The sequence below is a fragment of the Lutjanus erythropterus genome, chromosome 1 (assembly GCF_056507025.1).
Source record: "Lutjanus erythropterus isolate fLutEry1 chromosome 1, fLutEry1.hap2, whole genome shotgun sequence".
NCBI lineage: Eukaryota > Metazoa > Chordata > Actinopteri > Lutjaniformes > Lutjanidae > Lutjanus > Lutjanus erythropterus.
The window spans coordinates 30,110,277-30,130,375 of record NC_139317.1 but is presented as its reverse complement, the minus strand read 5'-3'; the positions used below and the strand labels follow the sequence as shown (position 1 = coordinate 30,130,375).

The following is a 20,099-nucleotide window of genomic DNA, read 5'->3' as shown; positions in this document are numbered from 1 at the left end:
GTTTCACTCCTCGTTTCCAGGCAATTGGGTCTGGGTGCTGGTGGTGGGGGGTAAGAGGTTGGGGTGGAGCTGCTGGGAACTTTGTGTGTGTGTGTGTGTTGCGTATGTGTGTGTGTGTGTGTGTGCTGGGAAGTGAGCTAATAAAGGACGGTGATCCATGAAAGGCCTTGAGCAAAGACACAGTCAATTACCTAATGCCTGGACCAGACCGCAGGGCCCACGCACACACATTTTCTTCCTAACAGACTCTCTCACACACACACCCATGCATGCACCTCATTTACGTATACATGGAGAGGGGGCAGTGGAGGGCATAACTGGGAATTGTGTGTATGTGTGTAGGTGGGTGTGCATATGCGTGTGATGGAGAGCGGCGATTTATTAAATTGCTGTCACTTTTGACAAATTTGTGCAAGTCAAGTTGAAAGGGTTAGGCTGCACTGCTTCTGTGTTTTTGCTCTCTTCTTTTAGAGGAGAATAATACCTTTCAGACTGAAACCCAAGCAACACTACGATAAACCCATGACTGCCATCAGTTTGCAGAGGTTGACAAGTGTCGTTTGGCCTGGCTTCATGTCCAAGCACCGGACCTGTCCGGTTCTGACAATGAGTGACTGAAAGGGTGAACACAGATTTCTATAATAACTGTATGGTCACTATAAATTGATTATAGGATTACTATAAACCTATTGGCTTCTGAAAGTCTGGAAAAAGGTCTAGATGTGAACCCAACATCAATTAAATCCACATACAGCCCATACTTCCTGTTATGAATACAATATGTTATGAAATATAACGTTTCCTGTTTTGAAATACATTTTCCATGGATCAATAAATGGTGAGTGACACTGAATATACAGTGTAGCTGAAGATCATTCAGGGTGATCCTGTTCCCTGAAGAATGTGGTTTTAATGTGGCTTATTTCCCTGTCTTGACTATCTTGAACTTGAATGTATGTTGCTTTAAAGTTATACAAGAGTTAATTAAATGTTTTTTTTTGTCATAAGCAATCGTTCCAGACCTCTGACGTCAAACATAAAAATCAGATGCTAACTGTTGAATATGAAGTATGAGAAACCATGACACAGTAGATAGTGGGTGCTCTTTCCCTTTCAACCATAAATTTTAAACTTCTCAGTCAAGATTTTTGACTCTTGATCATCCAGTTTAGGTTGCTGCATTAACATGAGGTGACCCAGACAGAAAAAATCTTCATTATCCTGTGTAACGCACGGGGCTTGTGTGTGAAAGTGGTTTAAGTGTTGGTTTTCCACCTAGATGAATTCTGTGTGTGGAGGCTGGCAAGAAAAGGGAGCATTCATCAGCAATGCATCTCTACACAGCACAATGGCTAGGTGGGTGTGTGGTCTCCGACGATGACTTAATTTAGCTTAATTAATTTAGGTATGCATATCCAATAATGTAACAAAGTTTTATCCCCTCATTACAAGCATCCTGATTCCATTGTGCCTTATAGTTGAACAGTCTACAAAAACAGCAAACAGTACTTGTCATGGCTCTCTACCAATATGTCAGAGCTAAGGAGGGCTGTGTTAAGTTGCATTAAATTACCTTTTCTGTATTGTTTCTACAAAGGGTTACATTTGGGCCACAAATATGTGCTCTGGTCACCAATTTTTGATCCAGCTTACCATCTGTCCTTGCATTCATTATTCATTGATTCCTTAAAACTGTAAAGCCTTAACTCACCACTGTGAGCTTCTCACCTAGGAAGGATGGCCTGCTTGAGCATCACATAGGAACAAACACTGGTATACTTTCATATTCAATACCTTTCTTGGGTTGCTCCCATCCTATCTATGTATGTATATTTCACAGAGAAGTAATAAACAGCACTGTTTGTGATCAAAGGACATTAATATGTTGTCTGTAACAAATGTTTGTACAGCGATTAGGAAAAGGGCTCATAGATATTCCACACCGTCAAGCTGGAGTACATTACAGAAAGTTTTAAAACACCATGACCTAATTTCATGACATGGTTTTCAATCTATCTTCAAAGATCTGGGGACAGAAACCTTGGGGTGTCATCGCTTTAAACTGATACTGTTGGATACTTGGCCTGTAAGGGACTTTTATTTCTTGGGAAGTTTTGCTTGAACATATTAGCATCTAACCCTGATAATGTTTGTGTTTGTAGTATTCAACCTACCTCCTCTTGGAGTCGGCGTGTATTCTATTATCTGAAGCTCTTGGTGTAGGCTGGCTGAGGAAAAGAATTGCTACTCTGGCTCAGGTGGTGGAGCATACTTCCTGTTCCTCTGGTTGGCGAATGGTAAGACACAACAACAAAAAGTTAGATGTCATAAAGGTTGCAGTTTAGTTCAGGTTAGTGTTTGCTAAAATAGTGAAAACACTGACTAGGTTGAGCATAAATCCACAGTAGATAAAATGCAGCTAACACAAAAAACGGGGAAAACACATATGCAAGTTGCTTTAAAAATCCTATTTAGTTATGTTATTACAGTGTGACAAAAAAACTGAAGAAGCAAAGGAAAGGAAAGAAAACTGGGTGGTCTTTTATAATCTAGTCAGGAAAATTGTGCAAGACAGATCAAACAGAGGGTTAATAACAGTGCTTCACACACACTCACATAACTGCGTAGATTAGCCTGTGAGCGGTAATGAGGTTATAGTCAAGTGTTTTAGCAAAGACTCGTACGCACACACATGCACGATTCCTAATTAAAACTAATACAAGCCTTTAAATAAAGCAGGGAGAGACTGTTTATAATAAAGCCCAGTCTGAAGCAGTCTCAAGATAATCTTGTGGCACACCCCCATTAGTTTTCTTAATAAGGATGTGTCCATTTGCTACTTAATGTTGCATGAATTTGCTTGTGACTGCTGAGTGCATACAATATACATGTGTCCACTCATGTATGAGTTCGCAAGCATTTATTCCTTGGTGTATATGACAGAAAGAATGACATAATTAAGTAAAACCTTTTTATGAAACACTGTGTGTGATTGTACAGGAGTCCAGTTGTGTGTGGGGGTGTGTTTTTGTGTGGATTTTGTGTGTGCATATTGTTCTCACAGCATGCCTTGGCGGAGTCTTACAAATTCGTGTTGTCGTAGCTGATTCTGGACCTCCTCCAGGTGTGTGTGAGAGGTTTGCAGACGCAACGTCAGGTCAGGACAATGCACGCGCTGCTCCCAGGCTTCCCCCGGCTCTCTGAACAGACCCTGGAATAACGACAACCGCCAATACACACACACACACACACACACACACACACAGACACACACACACACAAGAATCAGATAATGAGCACTGTATCTTTCTGTTTCAGACCCCCGCCTCTTTCTTTCTCTGATCCCTCTCCCACAGGTAGTGATGGCTTACTGCTAAAACCAGAGGCCAATCCTCTTCATCTCTTCTCCTGTGACATAAAGACCAAGAGAGAGGCTGCGAGAAAGAGAAAAAGAGAGTGAAGAAAATCATATCAGGAGAGAGAAGGAGGAGGGAGGAGCAAAACCAAGCATGCCTGACAAAAAGTGAGGGACAGAAAGAGAAGCGACAAGAGCAAAAACACACGCACTCAGCTGCACATCTACAATATTGTCTGCTTAACCTCAAGGATACTTGTGGATTAAAAAGGCTACATCTTCCCTTACTCCCAAGGATTATATCCTTTTTTCTAATTTTTTTCCCCACATTTCATGTCTTCATTTCATTTATAATTTCTTTGGGATTGTTTCATGTGCCTAGGCAACATCATCACAACTTTGAAGCCTTAAAAAAACACCTTAATACGATTGTAAAAGAAAGGAAAATTTCACTGTGATTGACATCTAACTTTGTAATCAATGTGCGGCAGAAAAGAAAAAAAAGGGAAAAGGAAAAATGATTTCTTGAGAATTAAGTTTTAAAAAAAGTTCAGGAAACACATGACAACAATGAAGTAATGTATCACCTACTATAATAGTATATACTTTTTGAATGATGCACCTATTACAAATTACTTGGCAGATTTTCTTTCTTTCTAAGAACTATGACTGGGTGTTTACATAAACATTTTTGGAACCAGAGCACAAAATTAACTTTTCTTGTCTACCAGCCAAGCAACTATTAAAGGTTCAAATTTTACAGGCTCAATTGAATACTTTTGATTTTTTGGCTGATGATTAAAGCGATAGTTCACCCAAAAATGAAATTTCACTCAATCTCTACTCACCCCTGTGCTGATGTGAGGATGGTTGAAGATCTCCAGTTCACAAAACACTCCCGGAGATTCAGTGGAAAACAGCGTTGCAGCCAAATCCAGTACAATTGAAGTGAACGGTGACCAGTTTTAAATGTAAAACAAAGAACACAAAAAAACACAAAATGTCTCCATACTGCTCGTGTGGTGTAATCCAAGTGTCCGTAAGCCATGACATTAAAATTTGACCCAAAAAGACGCCACTTACACCGTGTTTTGAGCCCAAATGTCACCTGTTGCCTCTCAGACTTGATCCGCATGCACACGACTGATGCGGGTACACAGGCTCTCGCCCAAGTGGCACGGCTGCAGCAAAGAAATGACGTTCCTCTTCTATGTTGATTTCCTTGGACATTTTCTTCTTTGTTGAAAGTTTGCGAAGTCAACTGTGTGCATAACAAGTCACTATTTCTAAGCAGATCTCTCTCTGTTGTCTGAGTCGCTTTTTGTGTTCTTTTTCTTACATTTTAAAACTGGTCACCATTCACTTCAATTGTAATGGATTTGGCTGCAACACTGTTTTCCACTGAAGCTCCAAGAGTGTTTTGTGAACTGGAGATCTTCACCCATCCTCACATTAGCACAGGGGTGAGTAGATATTGAGTGAAAGTAAAGTTTTGGGTGAACTATCACTTTAAGCAAATCAACCAACCATGTATACCAGCATTTGGGTGGTGGTTGCTGCTAATTTTGGTCTCTGTTTAAGTTTAAAATGGGAAATTAAACTATGTGATTATATTAAAACATCTACTATCAAATAACTTTCACATTTTCTCCTCTTCACCTTCTCCTTTCCCTTCCTTTCCTCTCTCCATGAGTTTTCTCTCACATTTTCTTGCACTCCTCACTTCTGCCCTCTCCTTTATTTCTCCCTCTCCTCTTTCTCGAACTCTTCTCTTCATCCTGTTCTTGGTGTCTATCCCTCCCTGTGCCAGCCAATTCTGGTCAGAGGGCGATCTATCAAGGCATCTTTATTTTTTAATGTGATTTTTAACAGATTTTGATAAGATTAAAGTTCAATAGAGGGCAGAAATTCATAGTTGGTTCTGGTCTTTCGTGGGGATCTTTTTATAAAACATAAGAGAACAAAAATATGAAGGACTGCCATCATCACCTTCAGATTGAAATGCAACTGTATAAAATATATATCCTCTTTTCTCTCTAACTTTATTCTTCCAACTATATTTTGGGACCAGATCTCACAAACAAGTCAGTTAAACTTTAAACAACTGTCTGTCAATTTTATTCCTTGTACATCTTCTTGACATTGTGGCTCCTGCCCTGGAGTGATGGGTTTCTGATGTCTGTTGACATATCAAAGTTGCAAAGACACAGAAAAGTCACTTTTAGTGACAAGTTTTTGTGCCATTCCCCATCTAACCTCACTTTCCCCTTTATATCACCATATAAAGTCATGTCAGTCACACTCTTGTAAATAAGGCATCAGATACATTTGAAAATATTCAGTAAGGTAGTTACTGTTTTCACAAGTAAATGAAAAAGTTATTTCACTGAAAAAACAAATCTAAACTTTCCTTATTTATTTTATAAATCAGCTTTTGTCACTTCTAAATAACACAAGCAGTATTTTTTTTTACATAAGCCAAGGAAAGCTGAGGACATTGCTTTTAAGATCTCTGGCAAAAGTAAGCCTGTAAGCCACATAATTGCTTGTGTGTGTATGGGCATGACGATGGACCTGGAGCTTGTACGCAGCTAGGTTCTGGTGGTCAAAGGTCACTGTAACCTCATGTTCATACCACACTCATGAATGTGATATCTCAAGAACGCTTGGAGGGAATGGATCACCTTGAAAGATGCAGAAAATATCATCATAAATCTGTGGTATTTTAACAGTTTGGGAAGATGCCATTTTTCAGGTCTGAAAATAAAATTTCGTTCAAATAACCCCATGTATAAATTGGCATAGTTAGGGGCACAGATTGAACCCATGCTTGTTCCAGAAATGTGTTGATAAACATCATTATCAAAACTGAAGTAATTGTACTTCATAACAAAGGTAGCCAAGTCTATGATGAACTGCTGGATCTCACTTCTCCAAGTAAAGGCTCAATGACTGTAGACCTTCATCATGAGGTATATTTGTTAAAGACTGGCCACATCTAATGTAAAGACAAGAAGATTTTCAGGGAGATCAGTTATGGAGATTTTATTTATGAAGTCTGTAGAGTCTTTGATATAAATTGGCAAAGTCTGCACAGACAGTTTAATGAAAAGATCAACAAATTCTGATAGAGAAGCCAGTAGTGAATTTATCTGTGCCACTATGAGGAGACCAGGTGGCTTTGTTAAAGATCTGTGTAGTTTAGGAAGCTGATCTAATCGGATGTTGACAAAATTCTCTAGCATCTAGAATGCAGAGATTTCTTTTTGTAATGACAAGGTATGGTCTCAAGTAATTTTCCTTTAGTAAGACAATTGCAGTATGATCTCTTATTTATATATTTCTGTTTGCCTTGTATACAAATCACGCCTCTATTGTCAGCAGGTTTTATCAAAATGTCAATTGTTAACTCTTTTTATGCCATTGTTTTGACCTTTGGACAGGTTATCTGAAAAATGGTAATGCTTTTCATGTATTTGTATGGGGCATATGATGTAGTTTTACATAGAGAGGACAGTATTTTTTTCTGAAAAAATCTGTTTAACTTAACAAATATTCAAACTTTTATTTGTGGGGTGCCCCTACAGCTCACTTGGTAAAGCGTGCACCCCATGAACTGAGGCCATCAGTCCTCTACAGCGGCTATCGGTATGACTATGGCCCATTTGCTGCATGTCATCCCCTCTCTCTCTACACCCTTTCCTGTCATATCTTCAGGTGTCACTATCAAAAATAAAGGCAAAAGCCAAACAAAAAAAAATATTTGTGTGGTTAAGAAGAAGAATAAAGTACAACCTCGAAACATGCATCACTATGTAACTGCATGTCAGTGTTTACACTCTTATCTGAGAGTAGTGTATAAACTTTGTGCAGTGCAGATTAACTTAAATGTTGTTGCTTTGTTTGAGGTGACCTTCAGTTGTTGTTTGGTGTTAAAAAAAGGAGGGAGGATGAGAGGGGAGAGATAGAGGGAGGGACGGGGACCCTGTCCTTGCTCCTATCACCACGGGATCGGTGGCCTGGCCTGACCATTTCCACAGCCAGCACCTCAACCTTATCCATCACCACTAGATAGTTATCACACCAGGGAGGGAGGGGGTGTGGGGTGTAGGGATGAGCATGAAAGAAAGAAAGGGGGACTTCCTGCACTAATCACACACATACACACTCAAAACAGAGAAACACAGACATAAATAAATATAGATAAATAATGTATTCTTCTCCATGTCAGCACCAAGAGACTTTCCTGACACTATTAATGAACTCACCCTAACTACAGCCAGCTGGAGACGTGTGTGTGTGTGTGTGTGTGTGTGTGTGTGTGTGTGTGTGTGTGTGTGTGTGTGTGTAGCACAGCTAATAAAATGAGACAGATCCACGCCTCATTTCTGCTCACTTATGTTATACATTACTAGAAACTAATAATAGGGAAAGCACTTTGCCATAAAAAGCTACAGAGCGTAAATAACACAAATGGTGAGATGGCTCCTCATCAAATCATCAACATACACACACATGCATTCACACAGTCACATACATAAATAGACACCTGCATAAAACATGCACAGCTTGACTATGATGAATTATACCAAGATAAATTCTCAATAGAGAGAATGCTTCCAATGCTTTAAAACTCCATTCAGAGATAGTTTTGATATTAACACTGCAGACAGCGGACATTTTGACTGGTGACTCTTAAAAAAAACACAGCTGACCATTTATAATGAGGGCTCAGTTCTATTTAAGATTCCATTATGACAGTGACAGTGAACCAGCATACACAACACCACAACCCTGAAACTGAGCCTACTGGAATTCAGCAAACATTAAAAGGATAGTTCGGATTATTTAAAGGTTAGCTGTATACTTATCCATTCTCAGTGTATTACTTTACATTCAGACAGCCTTTTACAAGGGGAAAGTGCTGTTATATAAGTCAAATATCGCTCTCTCTCACTCAACCAGACTCCATTGGTGAAAAAGGTGACTTTTAATTTCTTCAACGGAGTCTGGTGGAACAAGGGAGAGCAATATTTGTGGCAAGGTAACACGGTTAAATTATTCTATATATAGCCTATACTTAAACTGACATTGATTTTTTTAGATGGTCTTTTTTAAGCGCCTAAAATACATTTTGCTGCTGACCCTGTCCACAGCAGCACATTGGTTAGCTTTCATGATGGTACTCCTCTCTGCTTTTCCACACTGGGGATCTGTCAGCTGGCACTGACTGTCAATAATACACCAACTATATCATTAAGTACCTCATACAACCCCACTTGAAATAATCTGAATGATATCTTTAATAATGTCTCTATTTACACTTGTGCTCTTCCCACTGTGACATGTCAAAATGTCCTCCATAAAAAAGGCCTCTTCATTCCTCAGATTTTTTGAGTGAATACTGGACTAACATCTAATAGGCAGCAAGAAAGAAAACTCAAATGGGATGCCTATGTGGGCTGAATGTGTAGAAAAGAATTAGGTTCAGCCACAAATGGATAATCTGATAGGATGCCAAGACTGTGTTCTTGTTAGTTTGCCATTTTACAAAATGACTAAGTTGCCAGTGCAGCCATAATATAGTAACAGGGAGACAGTTCCCACTTTTTCACATAGCTATCTCCGATGCATACTGCACATTGGATACTTTACTGACTTACAATGGCTTTATTAATTTAATTTCATTATTTAATACAATAAAGTTTCAGAACGAGAAATTCAACTAAAATATCAAAACCAGAGTTCTAAATTTGGTCATGTAGAAAAAAATACATCCATTCCATATTAAAGTACATTTATCAATAAATCCTTGGGTGCCTGTCACAACACAGATCATAATGGTTGGGCAAGCCACAGTGAACTGATCTGGAAAGCAAATGAGAGCTGCACATGGGACCCACTTTAGATAGATAGATAAACACACACACACACACACACACACACACACACACACACACACACACACACACACACACACACACACACACACACACAGTGGTACAGAAACATTTGATAGTAACAAGTAGCCACAGAGTCATACGTGTAGTACTCACTGAAAGACAGACACTAAGCGGCTCTGTGCAGTAGCCCCCAAGAGAGCTGTCTGCCATGTTTTAATGATGTCATTCTTCTTTAAAAGGAGCTTTAAAGGATCTCTCCTTTCATCAAGAACCGTCTCCACTGGGACAAGAAGGGGATGTTGTGGGGCTCTAATAATTAGTATGACACTTATAAAAATAATAGTCTCTTTCAGTTTTTGTGCATGCTCTACTGCTTTCTTTTTTCACTCTTTCCCTTTATAAACTGTACCTCTTACTCTTTTATATTTTTGCACTCTGTTTCTCAGTCTTCACCTGTTTAAATATGTCATGGTCCCAGCTTTTGCCATCTCACCTGCTCTTTCTTGCTGGCAATGGGGGGCAGTACAGGTCTGGAGGAGCAGCAGGTTCTAGTGGTTTTGATCCATGGAGATTCAGGAGTCTCAGGGAAACTGGAGGCTGCTGGGCCAGGCGTGCCCAAGAGACAAGCCCTGCCCCTGGGGGCCAGCCTGGTGGGGGCCTGGTACTTGACCTGCCTCAGCAGTTGTTCCATCTCATGGGGGGCTGGCTTGAATGGAGAGTTGAAAACCCCTGGGCACTGAAGAAAGAGAGAGAGGGAGAAGTAGAAAGGTTAACCCTATATTATATAGACTGTGAGGGACTGAAAAAGACAGTATCGCCCGCTTGGCAGTGGTGTTTCTTTCAATCATGCCGCTATCAATTTCCTAGTTTAGCTTCCTTGGTATAGCTAGTCGCCTAACTTTGTTTCAAGCTCCCTGGGCTTAACACAATTAAGTTACAGACATGTGGTGCAGAGACGAACACCCATTTAAATCCAGCACAGGGGTTGAATGTTAGATGCTCGTCTGGCGGAGGTGTGAGAGTTAATTTGCCTGCTCCCTTTACTGGAGAGTTTTCTCAGCTGAGTGAGGCAGCTGGAGCCTGTCACTCTGGAGGTCAGGGTGACAGTTCGAAGCGGCCGTGACTACAGTGGTGAGTTAAGGAGCAACTTGGCTTTTCTGTTATGGGACAGCCCCCTCAGAAAAAAACAACAACAATGTTACTGTCTATCGGTGCTGTTTCACTTTGGACATTCATATGCCCATTGATAGACATTGCCAAACCCTGGTAGAGAAGTTGACATACAACAGAGATCCCTATCCAGATTCAAACTAAGAAAACTGCAGATGTATTATTTTTATTGGGTTATATACTATGGATTTTGAGGTAGAAAGATGTCCTTCTTGATGTTTTACTCCGCTAACGCTATAATGTATTAAAATCTATTTGGACCAAAAAGAAGTTTTGTTTATCAGCGGGACCATCGAATAATAGAACAGCCACCTCCTGGGACAGCTTAAAATGAGAGTAACAGCTGTTAGTCATTTAAACAATTACGGGTAATATTCTGAGGTAAAATTGAAACATCAGTTTTGTAAAAACTTTTTCCTACAGTTTGTCACCAAAGTTTTGCATTTTATTTTCCCTTCATATTATCCATATATTAACCTAAACAGTGTCCCTGCTGTCAACAGCTGTTGATCTTCACAGTCTTAAATGCATGTACCACAAACAAAAACTTTTGCCAGGTTAAATATTTGGCTGGAGCAGTTCAGTAAGTGCAGTTCACAGATAATGACAGATAACAAAAAAGATTTCAGGAACAACCTGGCTGTATCTGTCTCAAATGTGGCGCTATACAAGGCATGAATCTCATAGTACACTCGATGCACATAAATACACACATGTACACACATACAAAACTTTGCCTTCCCTGTTCTGAAGTGGGGTAGAGATTTGCCACAGACGGCCTCAGTAATAATTATTCAAATCACAGTGATCCTTTTGCCTGTGTGTTAATTACCAGACCAAAGCTTTGAGTTGGAGGACTCTGTATCTACTCTATATGCTAATAACACCGCCTGCTATTTAGGCCACTCTAAAAGTCTGGGACAACCAAGAGAGAGGAGAGAAAAAGGGCATGAGTGGAAAATTGCTCCAACTATATCGACCCAAACCTCACTCTTTAAAAAATAACATATTAACAGACTGTTAATTAGTAAATGTTTCATTATTAGAGCATGAGTGCTTTTGATGTAAATGTCAAGTGTTTCAGAACGAGTAGAGAGAAATTAATTCAACTTCACTGACCCTGATTTCTGTATCCATTGGTAGGAGACTGTATAACAGATTTTTAACTGATGAGTCTCTGTCTTGATGCATTTTTTTGTGCCAGCAAAAAGCTGACAGTAGAGCTAATGCAGTTTTTTCCACTGGGTTTAAACAGGTCAATCACCAGCATTTTTCATGAGTTTAGTTAGCAAAGACACACATACATCAAAATACAATTTTAGTGTGATTAAGTAATTTAGATTAAATAATAATCACTTCCACAGCTACTTGCAGAACATATAGTCTTTTCCTTTTAGTAAACAAAAGAGAAGGACCTTTGGCATCATACACAAGCAAAAAAAATGAATTTATGTTATTATGTAAGATGCCTTACAGTTTTTTTTCACCCACTGAGCCAGAAAACCATTGACAGCCTGTAGAACCAGACAGCCAGCCAGTTGGTGATTGTTGGAAGACAGAACAGATAAACCAAGACGATTTGGGTGAATTTCATTTTGTTTTTCTGTTAAGTTTGAACGAATTGTGTTTTACAATGAGTTAACACAGCGTATTGGTTCAACAAAAGGGAGTGTTTGTATTTTTCTCTTTAATGAGGGAAATAGGTGTAAGAATGTTTCCTTTCTTGACATTTTGTGATTGCTGGCTGATGGACTGTGGAGGCTGGTTGGCAAATCGTAACATCCTGCTCAGCCATAATATGTATACAAATAAGACAAATGTAAAGCAAGCTTTAAATCACTGCAGTAAATGAAATATAAATATTGACAAGAGACATTAGTTATTAATATAGTCTAAAAGATTAGATACATTCTACTACAATTAATTGTATTGGCATTCTTGTCTTTTAAATCTCTTCTAACGTAGTGTTTACTCAAGCACAAATTCAACTTTAAAAATAGGACATTATACATATGTCCTTGAAAAAATATTTTGGGTGTTATATATTTGTGCCTTGCCTCTCTATGCCTCCAGAGAACCATTACTGAACCTTGCACCAGCTCCACATGCTGATACTGCATTCCATCTATGGACGTATTATTGCACTACAGCAGGACTGCACTTGTTCCTTTACAAATAAAATATTACAACAACAAAATGGCAAACAAGCAAATGTTTTTATACTTGACCAAATGTATTTGACTTAATGAAGTACATCTAAGTGTGCTGACTGACTAAAATATCCCCTCAAAATTGTTTACACAATAGACCATTCAGCAACATCTTAAGAAGTGCATGGCTCTTTAAATATGTGAAACACGAACCTCAAGTTCTCATTATCAGGATATTCTTACTGTATTTAACGACATTTCTACAGTGTTCAGTGTCAGTCTCTAAAATGCATTAGGGATGAGTGTACACACCTAACTCAAACAGGAAGGGACAGAAGGCTTGGGACACACAAACACACACAAATGTAATCCTCACCACTCATACACACACACATGCACACACACACACACACACACACACACACACACACACACACAAGTCCAAAAGTACCAACCTAGCTACGGGAAGAGCAATGATGTTGACCCCAGGAACACACCATCTCTGTCTCTGTCATAGGGACTTGGGGCCTTTTGGTAAGCTGTGTGTGTGAGTGTGTGTGTGTGTGCGTGTGTGTGTGTGGGCTGGGGTCCGAGAAGTGAGGAAGGATGAACTGTGTGGGAGAGCCATCTATTCACTGCTGACAAGGTCAGAGCTACGAAGGGAGAGAGTCCCCTGCCATATGCAGGGAAAGAGAGAGGGAGATATATAGAGAGAAAGAGATGGACAGAGGGCGGGGAAGAGCACACAAACTTTTCGTCTTGCTTTCTTTCCTTCATGCTTATTATTAAAATCTACAATATATACAGTGATAAAAATAGTGAACATATGGGTATACAGCCAATTTTAAGCATTTGGTAAGTCAAACATTATCTGACCAAAAGTAAATTCTGCTGCACTCTTGCTTACACCACCTCCATAATAAAATGGCTGGAAGTTCTGTGAGCATTTAAGGTGAACATGGTCTACCTGCAGGAAGTAGATATTAAGTCTGATGATGACGATGCTGGTCGCATGGGCATGAAGGAGAGAGAGAGGGAGAAAGAGGAGTAGTGGTGCTGAATCAACAGTGACCAGTGTGCTTTGTCTTCATTATGATCCCAGTGGGGAGTCACAGAGATGCGTAGCTGCCACACACATACACAGAGACACACACATACACATAACGTGCACACCTGTGCCAGGGGAAGCACTAAAATACTCCACTCAGCACATCAGTAGAGCCATGAGGACACATACTTACTCATGTGCACACACACACACACACACACACACAAACACACACACAAACACATCAGATCTACACAGCCCACCTGTGTTAGAGAAAGGAGGAAAGACAGAAGAATCTTTCTTTTTACTCTCTGTAGCCTGTAGTTTCTGGAGGAACTCCCTATCTGTAACTCTTATCTCATTGCCTGTATGAGTACATGTGCATACAGGTGTGCATGTGTGTATAAGAGTGTGTGTGTGCTAACTTTCTTAGTACAAACTTAAGTTTCTAGTGAGTCAGTGATGTTGGCTGTATATCCTTCACACAACAAACTTTTCAGACAGACACAGTAACACCAGACAATCAATGTTACGTGGTGTAAGTGTAAAAGGTTCCACAGTAAGGCTGTCAAAAGTATTGAAGTGGTGATACATTTTCAACATGAACATCTGATAGTATCAAAAATACTTTAGACATAAAAAACTAAGTGTTCATTCAAGGCCTCAGCTTAGTCTTTATTGTCTTGCCTGAAATTTGTCTTGACAGCGTTGATAATATTTTATGTGCCCGAGACTTTGTCTTTTTGCCGTTGTATCCACAGAGGTATTAAGTATATTTTGTAGATATTAATAGTGAGTCGAAGAATTTGAAACTTTAATTGTGCTCTTTTCAAACTTAGAGAAAATGTTAATATATGAGTGTAAGATGCTGTATTAACTTTTCATATAAAATCAAAAAGATGGAGCACCCTGGAAGCTCACTTGGTGGAGTATGTGACCAATGCAGAGGCTGAGTCCTCAGCAGCAGCTTGAGTTTGATTCCAGCCTGTAACCCTTTGCTGTGTGTCTTCCCTTTCCTCTCTTATCCCTTTCCTGTCTGTCTACAGTTCTACTGTCAAATAAAGGCTAAAAAGCCCCAAGAATTAAAATAATTAAATTAAATTAAATTTACAAAATTTAAACAAAGAAAAATATTTTTTTACAGAGTCAGGTTTAATTCTGTTTAAATATTGTTCAGAATTACACTTGATCTTTATTTCACAGCAATGACGAGGGATTAACCCAAAATCCTAAACCCTAACTAATTTAATGGCAGATCATTTAAAATTACCATTTTAAAAAGAAATTAAAGAACTATTTTTCACAAAATTAGACAAATACAGATTATAAAACACATTTTGTATATATAAGTACACAATATAGATGGAGGCATGACATCATTTGCAGCACTAAATTTAGAGGACCATCAGCTGATCTCTCAAAGTACCACCCATTACCAACTCCCATCACATAACAGATCACATTCATCTCACTGATATCATGACTGGTAACACTGGACAGTAGATGTTGCTATGCTGCAAGCTCAACACATAATCTTGTTGATGGTTAGTTATTAGTTTTGACACTCACTCTGCAAAGGCAAAGGTCCTGTTATATGGTGTTAATTTCTGTTATAGTTTGAGGTTTGTTTTTTACTCAATACGATTATTATACACAATGTATTTACATATCTATCTAAAAAAGGAATCGCAATTTAATCTCATCCTAAGTCAAATATTGGTCTAATCCTAGTCATTTCTATGTCAAATGTGTGAGATTGCATGTGTGTCTGTTTGTGTTCCTATAGACTAACCTGCTTCGTACTGAGGAGGTGGTGTAAGCGGTGAGCTTGGTAGACCTTGGCTGTCTGCACTTTGACCATCTCCAGACAGTCTCTCTGTCTCTTTTGGAGCTGCTCAAGTTCATCCAGCTCCCTCCTACAGGGCACACACAACAAAAACGTTCACAATTTAAACTTCAAACTGCTATTTAATTATTTTACATGATGGATAATTGACAGACCACTGCCAAATATAAACAGAATCAATATACACTGCACAATAAATTAATATTAGATGAATAATTAACTTAAACATAATTGTATACAAACATATGTTATTTCATGTAATAAATATGTTATTTCATGACTTTATAAGTAGTCAAATCAGTTTAAATCATACAGGAGCAACAGTACATCATACTCTTTGAGTCATGTCACATCTTTGCTGAAAAATGAAAGACTTGTACACAATGTAAACTTAACTTCATACACACACTTGTTAGTGTGTATTCTGAACACAGCACTTTGTCGTAAAAGCTGACTGTTCCCTGAAGCATCCTTCAGATGGATTAAAAAAAAACTGGCTAACGATAAGAGAGAGACTGGGACAGACGTGAAAAGACAGAGGAGCTGTGGGAGAAAAACAAGAGAATGAACCTGCTTGGACAGAAAAAAGCAAAGTGAAAGCGTAAGAGGCTATAAGTGGGAGGATGATGGATATATTTCATCACCGCAGCCAGGACAGGTCTGTCTGTGACATCTGTTAAGCGAAGCTGGCTAAATGGGATGCATTAAAAGCCCATACACAGCAATTTCATTCCGCAATCACGCAGCCTTATTGTTACAAGGGGGTAATAACTTAAAGAGGGAATTGGAAACAATTACTAAAACACACATGCCATAGTAATGTGAATACACACAGACACACACACACAGCTAAGAATAAAGCTGAAGCTCATCGGCGATCCTTGTTTCTTTTCTCTTTCTATATCCCTCATTTTTTCTCTCCTTCTCAACCTTCTTTCTCTGCCCAGCCTCTGTTTTCAATTACAAGCCTCCACAGAGGCATCAGAATATTCATAGTGTGTCTGTAATGTGAGGTTAACACATTCTGCGGCTACTGACATTTAAAAAGAAATCACAACACCGTCTCCTTTGCCTTTGCATTCTCATTCCTGCCTCGGCACCAGATTAAATTACAAAATAAATGAAATATGCAGAGCACTGTGTTTCTGTGTGTGGTGTGTGTGGGCGTGTGTGTGGCAAGAGTGAGAGCAAGTCTAAATGTGTGTGTTTATGTAATATTAAGCATAGTAATTTAAGACTGTGCTTGTGTGTTTGCGTGTGTGCAAATATAGAGGTTGCTTGGCCCCTATTTGTCCACCTGGCTAACAGGGATATTACTTATTAATGTAAAATATAAAGTTTCAGCTTATTGTGGGACAGTCTGGTTCACAAACCAATTGGTGCATGTGTGTGTTTACAGTACAGTATATGTGTGTATTTAAAACACATATTAAAAACTGACTGGCAATGTTTTCAGGGGTCAGGACCTGTTCCCATATGTCTGTGTATGTCTGAGCTGCAAGTGTACGGCAATGTACAAACTATGTGCTCACACACTTTTGCTGGTATGCATGTCCATACATGTGTATATATGTGCATGTGTGTGTGTACGTGAGGCTGAGTGTGTGTGTGTGTGTGTGTCAGGCTGAATGGGTGACCTTTGCTTCCCTGCCCCCAGCCCCAGTGTTATTAATTGCTGTGTAGTGGACAAAAGCCAAACAGATTTGTAACGGCTGAAGGCACCTCGATCTGTGTCGACCCAACCAGCCGCCACAACATACAACCCTCATTAGCCCTGTTCGGCACGCAGCACGTGCCCCGTGTGTGCGTGTGTGTCAGTGTATGTGTGTGTTTGACTGAGTGAAAGTGAAAGAAAGAAACAGTGCAGTCTCGCATCGGCTTGTCATTCTCTTATATTGTAATGTTGTTAAATCAGGCCAGACAGATATATTGGTCAGATGATATCGGCCCAATGCTGGCCTATCACAGCTATACTGGTCTATATTGGTATTGCCGTTTTTGTTGTCCGAAACACACCAATATGAAGACTTTTTTGTTTTGTAGAACATAATGCAGATTGTTTTTGTTTCTTTTAGTTTTATAGGTAGCATTTTCACATATATTTGATATTTCTTCTTAATTTAAGTCTAATTTTAAAAATTACTCAAAATACCTATGAAACTTTACTGTTATATATACAGGGTGCAAATTAACTTTTGGTGAACAGGCTGAATTGCTAGTGAATGTTAATGTGCATAATCAATGGAAACAGCATTTTAAAAATGACCGCTCATTAAAACGCATCTACTTTTTAAAATCATTCTTTTATCTCAACCACAATAAGTGCAGTTTTTCCACATAACAGCTTTTGCTTTTTAAGCTTATCTGAAGCAAATATGAGGCTTCAGCATTCTGAGCTAAACATATAAAGTGGGTATCTTCCAGCTGTCTGCCATCATTTACATTCAAAGTCCATTGGTAGTGGTGTCTTTACAGTCAGTATGATCAGGAGGAATGAAGCAAATAATAATAATAAATAAATGATAATAATAATAATAATAATAATAATAATAATAATAATAATAATAATAATAATAATAATAATAATAATAATAATCATAATCATAATAATAACAACCACTTGATTATTGTTTAAACAACAAAAATTGTAAACCCATCTATTATTGTGTTCTGGTTACTGGAAAATATATTTAGAGCTAACATAATTCTACCTGGAAGTCAAGTGGAAGTCTAGACAAAAGTATTACTACAAATGAACTCCAATTATCTTGTTACTATCTACTATCTACTATCTATTACTTATATCATTTCATTGTGCTATAAAGTTGTTATTTGATACATAGTTTACCGTTATAGTTATTTTTGCACATCATAGCGTTATTTTTTAACAGTATACTCTATAGCTGCAATGATTAATCAATTATGAATAAATTATTAATTTCATTGCCATCTATTTTGATAACAGATTAACCAGTGTGAGTGATTTGAGGACATCAATTTTGGCTTTGGGAAACACTTTTCACCATTTTCTGACATTTTCTTGACTGAACAACTAATCGATTTATCAAGAAACTAATCGACCGATTAATCAACAACGAAAATTTTCATTAGTTGCAGCCCTAACATACCCCATAATGATTATCAGCTGCTTATAATGTGCCTAACACATGATATAATGCAGTGCTAGCACTCGGACCACAGATTACTTTTGACGGCTGCTGACCTGTTGGACAAGCTAATCAAGCATATTTGAACCACTTTCAAATAATTGAAACTGAACTGACATTTTCACCCCGGACTGTTAACTTATTTAAATGGCTAATATAGTACAGCTAAATTCCTCACTACTTCTTCAATTATTTACTCCCTGGTTCACAATGGGGCATCAGGGGCTGATGGGATATCAGAGAGTGAGGCATTGTGGGACAGCAGGACACACCTGCGGTCGTCCAGGCCAGCACCAGAGCAGCTAATTGGCCAGGTTCTAAATATTTAATGGAGGTTTGACCTGATTGGCTGTTTTAATTGCTCCAATTAAATGATTCAATAGCTGGCAAGGAGGGGGTAGTCAGCCGGTCAATTTAGACAGTGACCGGCTCAATGTATTGAGCCTTCAACACCCTCATAACACGGCATTTCCAGTTAAGTGACTGACTGATTGATTAACTAATTCACTAACGTAGTAAAACTGATGCCATGAAAAGGTGTGGAGGCAAGTATCCAATAAATACTGCTAATAATCAAAAACAGAAGAAAAAAAAATTTACAACTTTTTACCCATTATTTTACTCTCATAAGTTATTTCCTTAAGAGGCAGGAAGGGCACAGCACCCAGATGACACACACACACACACACACTGGATATACAAATCCAATCAGACTGAGGGAGTGAACTTGTCTCCACCCAAACTGGATCAGAAAGAAAGAGCAGGAAAAGAAAGACTGACGCATAGTAGCGGAGAGTGATCGCAGGGCAGGCGTGCAGGCAGGCCCTCACTCTCTCCACTATAGCAGCTCTCCTTTCATGAATGTCCTTGAGAGGGACACGAGAGAGGGAGGAATGAAGACGGCTGGAGCAAAGAGAGACAGGAAAAAAGTAGAGAGAGGAAGAGAGACAGCAGACCACCAGAAGAGAAGAATAAAAAAAAAAAAAAAAAAAAAAAACACTGGCGCTGCTCAGCCTAGCAACACCAAGTCCATAAATTCTCCCTTGTTCTCTTTAGGATAAGTTAAAAGATTTTGCCATGTCGCTGCAACATCACAGAGAGAATTATTTATCTGATTATGGCGGTAATAATTACCCAGCTGTTTATTGCAGATAGAGGAATAATTCATGCAGTCAACAGGCCGTGTTGGTGGTGGCGGCGCCGATGACACCAGCACATTTAGTAAATATGCAAAGCGGGCTTGCTCTGCTTTCCTAATTGCCCCCATCGTCCCACTGCATGCCCTTATTAAAGCCCAGGAACTTTAAGTGTCTCCCTGACAAAGTGATAAATTGTTGGGGTATCAAGGAAAACTGTGGCAGAGTGGGGACTGCACCGGGGTCCTGACTTCATTAGGCTATGCAGAAAGGAGAGGAAGGATGAATGAGGATGGACACTAAAGCACAGTGAACCGGTGGGAG

The 20,099-nt window shown here is 39.0% G+C and overlaps 1 protein-coding gene across 1 annotated transcript in view; it reads right to left on the bottom strand.

Moving 5' to 3' along the window:
- Positions 1–2,174: 2,174 nt before the first annotated feature.
- Positions 2,175–20,099, bottom strand: part of spata17 (spermatogenesis associated 17) — a 30,260-nt gene continuing 12,335 nt past the window's right edge. Inside the window, exons 6-9 of the mRNA XM_084724917.1 lie at positions 15,419–15,542; positions 9,752–9,994; positions 3,063–3,211; positions 2,175–2,283 (exon numbers count right to left, since the gene is read on the bottom strand). Of these exons, the coding sequence (XP_084581043.1) occupies positions 2,202–2,283; positions 3,063–3,211; positions 9,752–9,994; positions 15,419–15,542 (598 nt within the window). The 3' untranslated portion in view covers positions 2,175–2,201. The remainder of the gene's footprint in view (positions 2,284–3,062; positions 3,212–9,751; positions 9,995–15,418; positions 15,543–20,099) is intronic.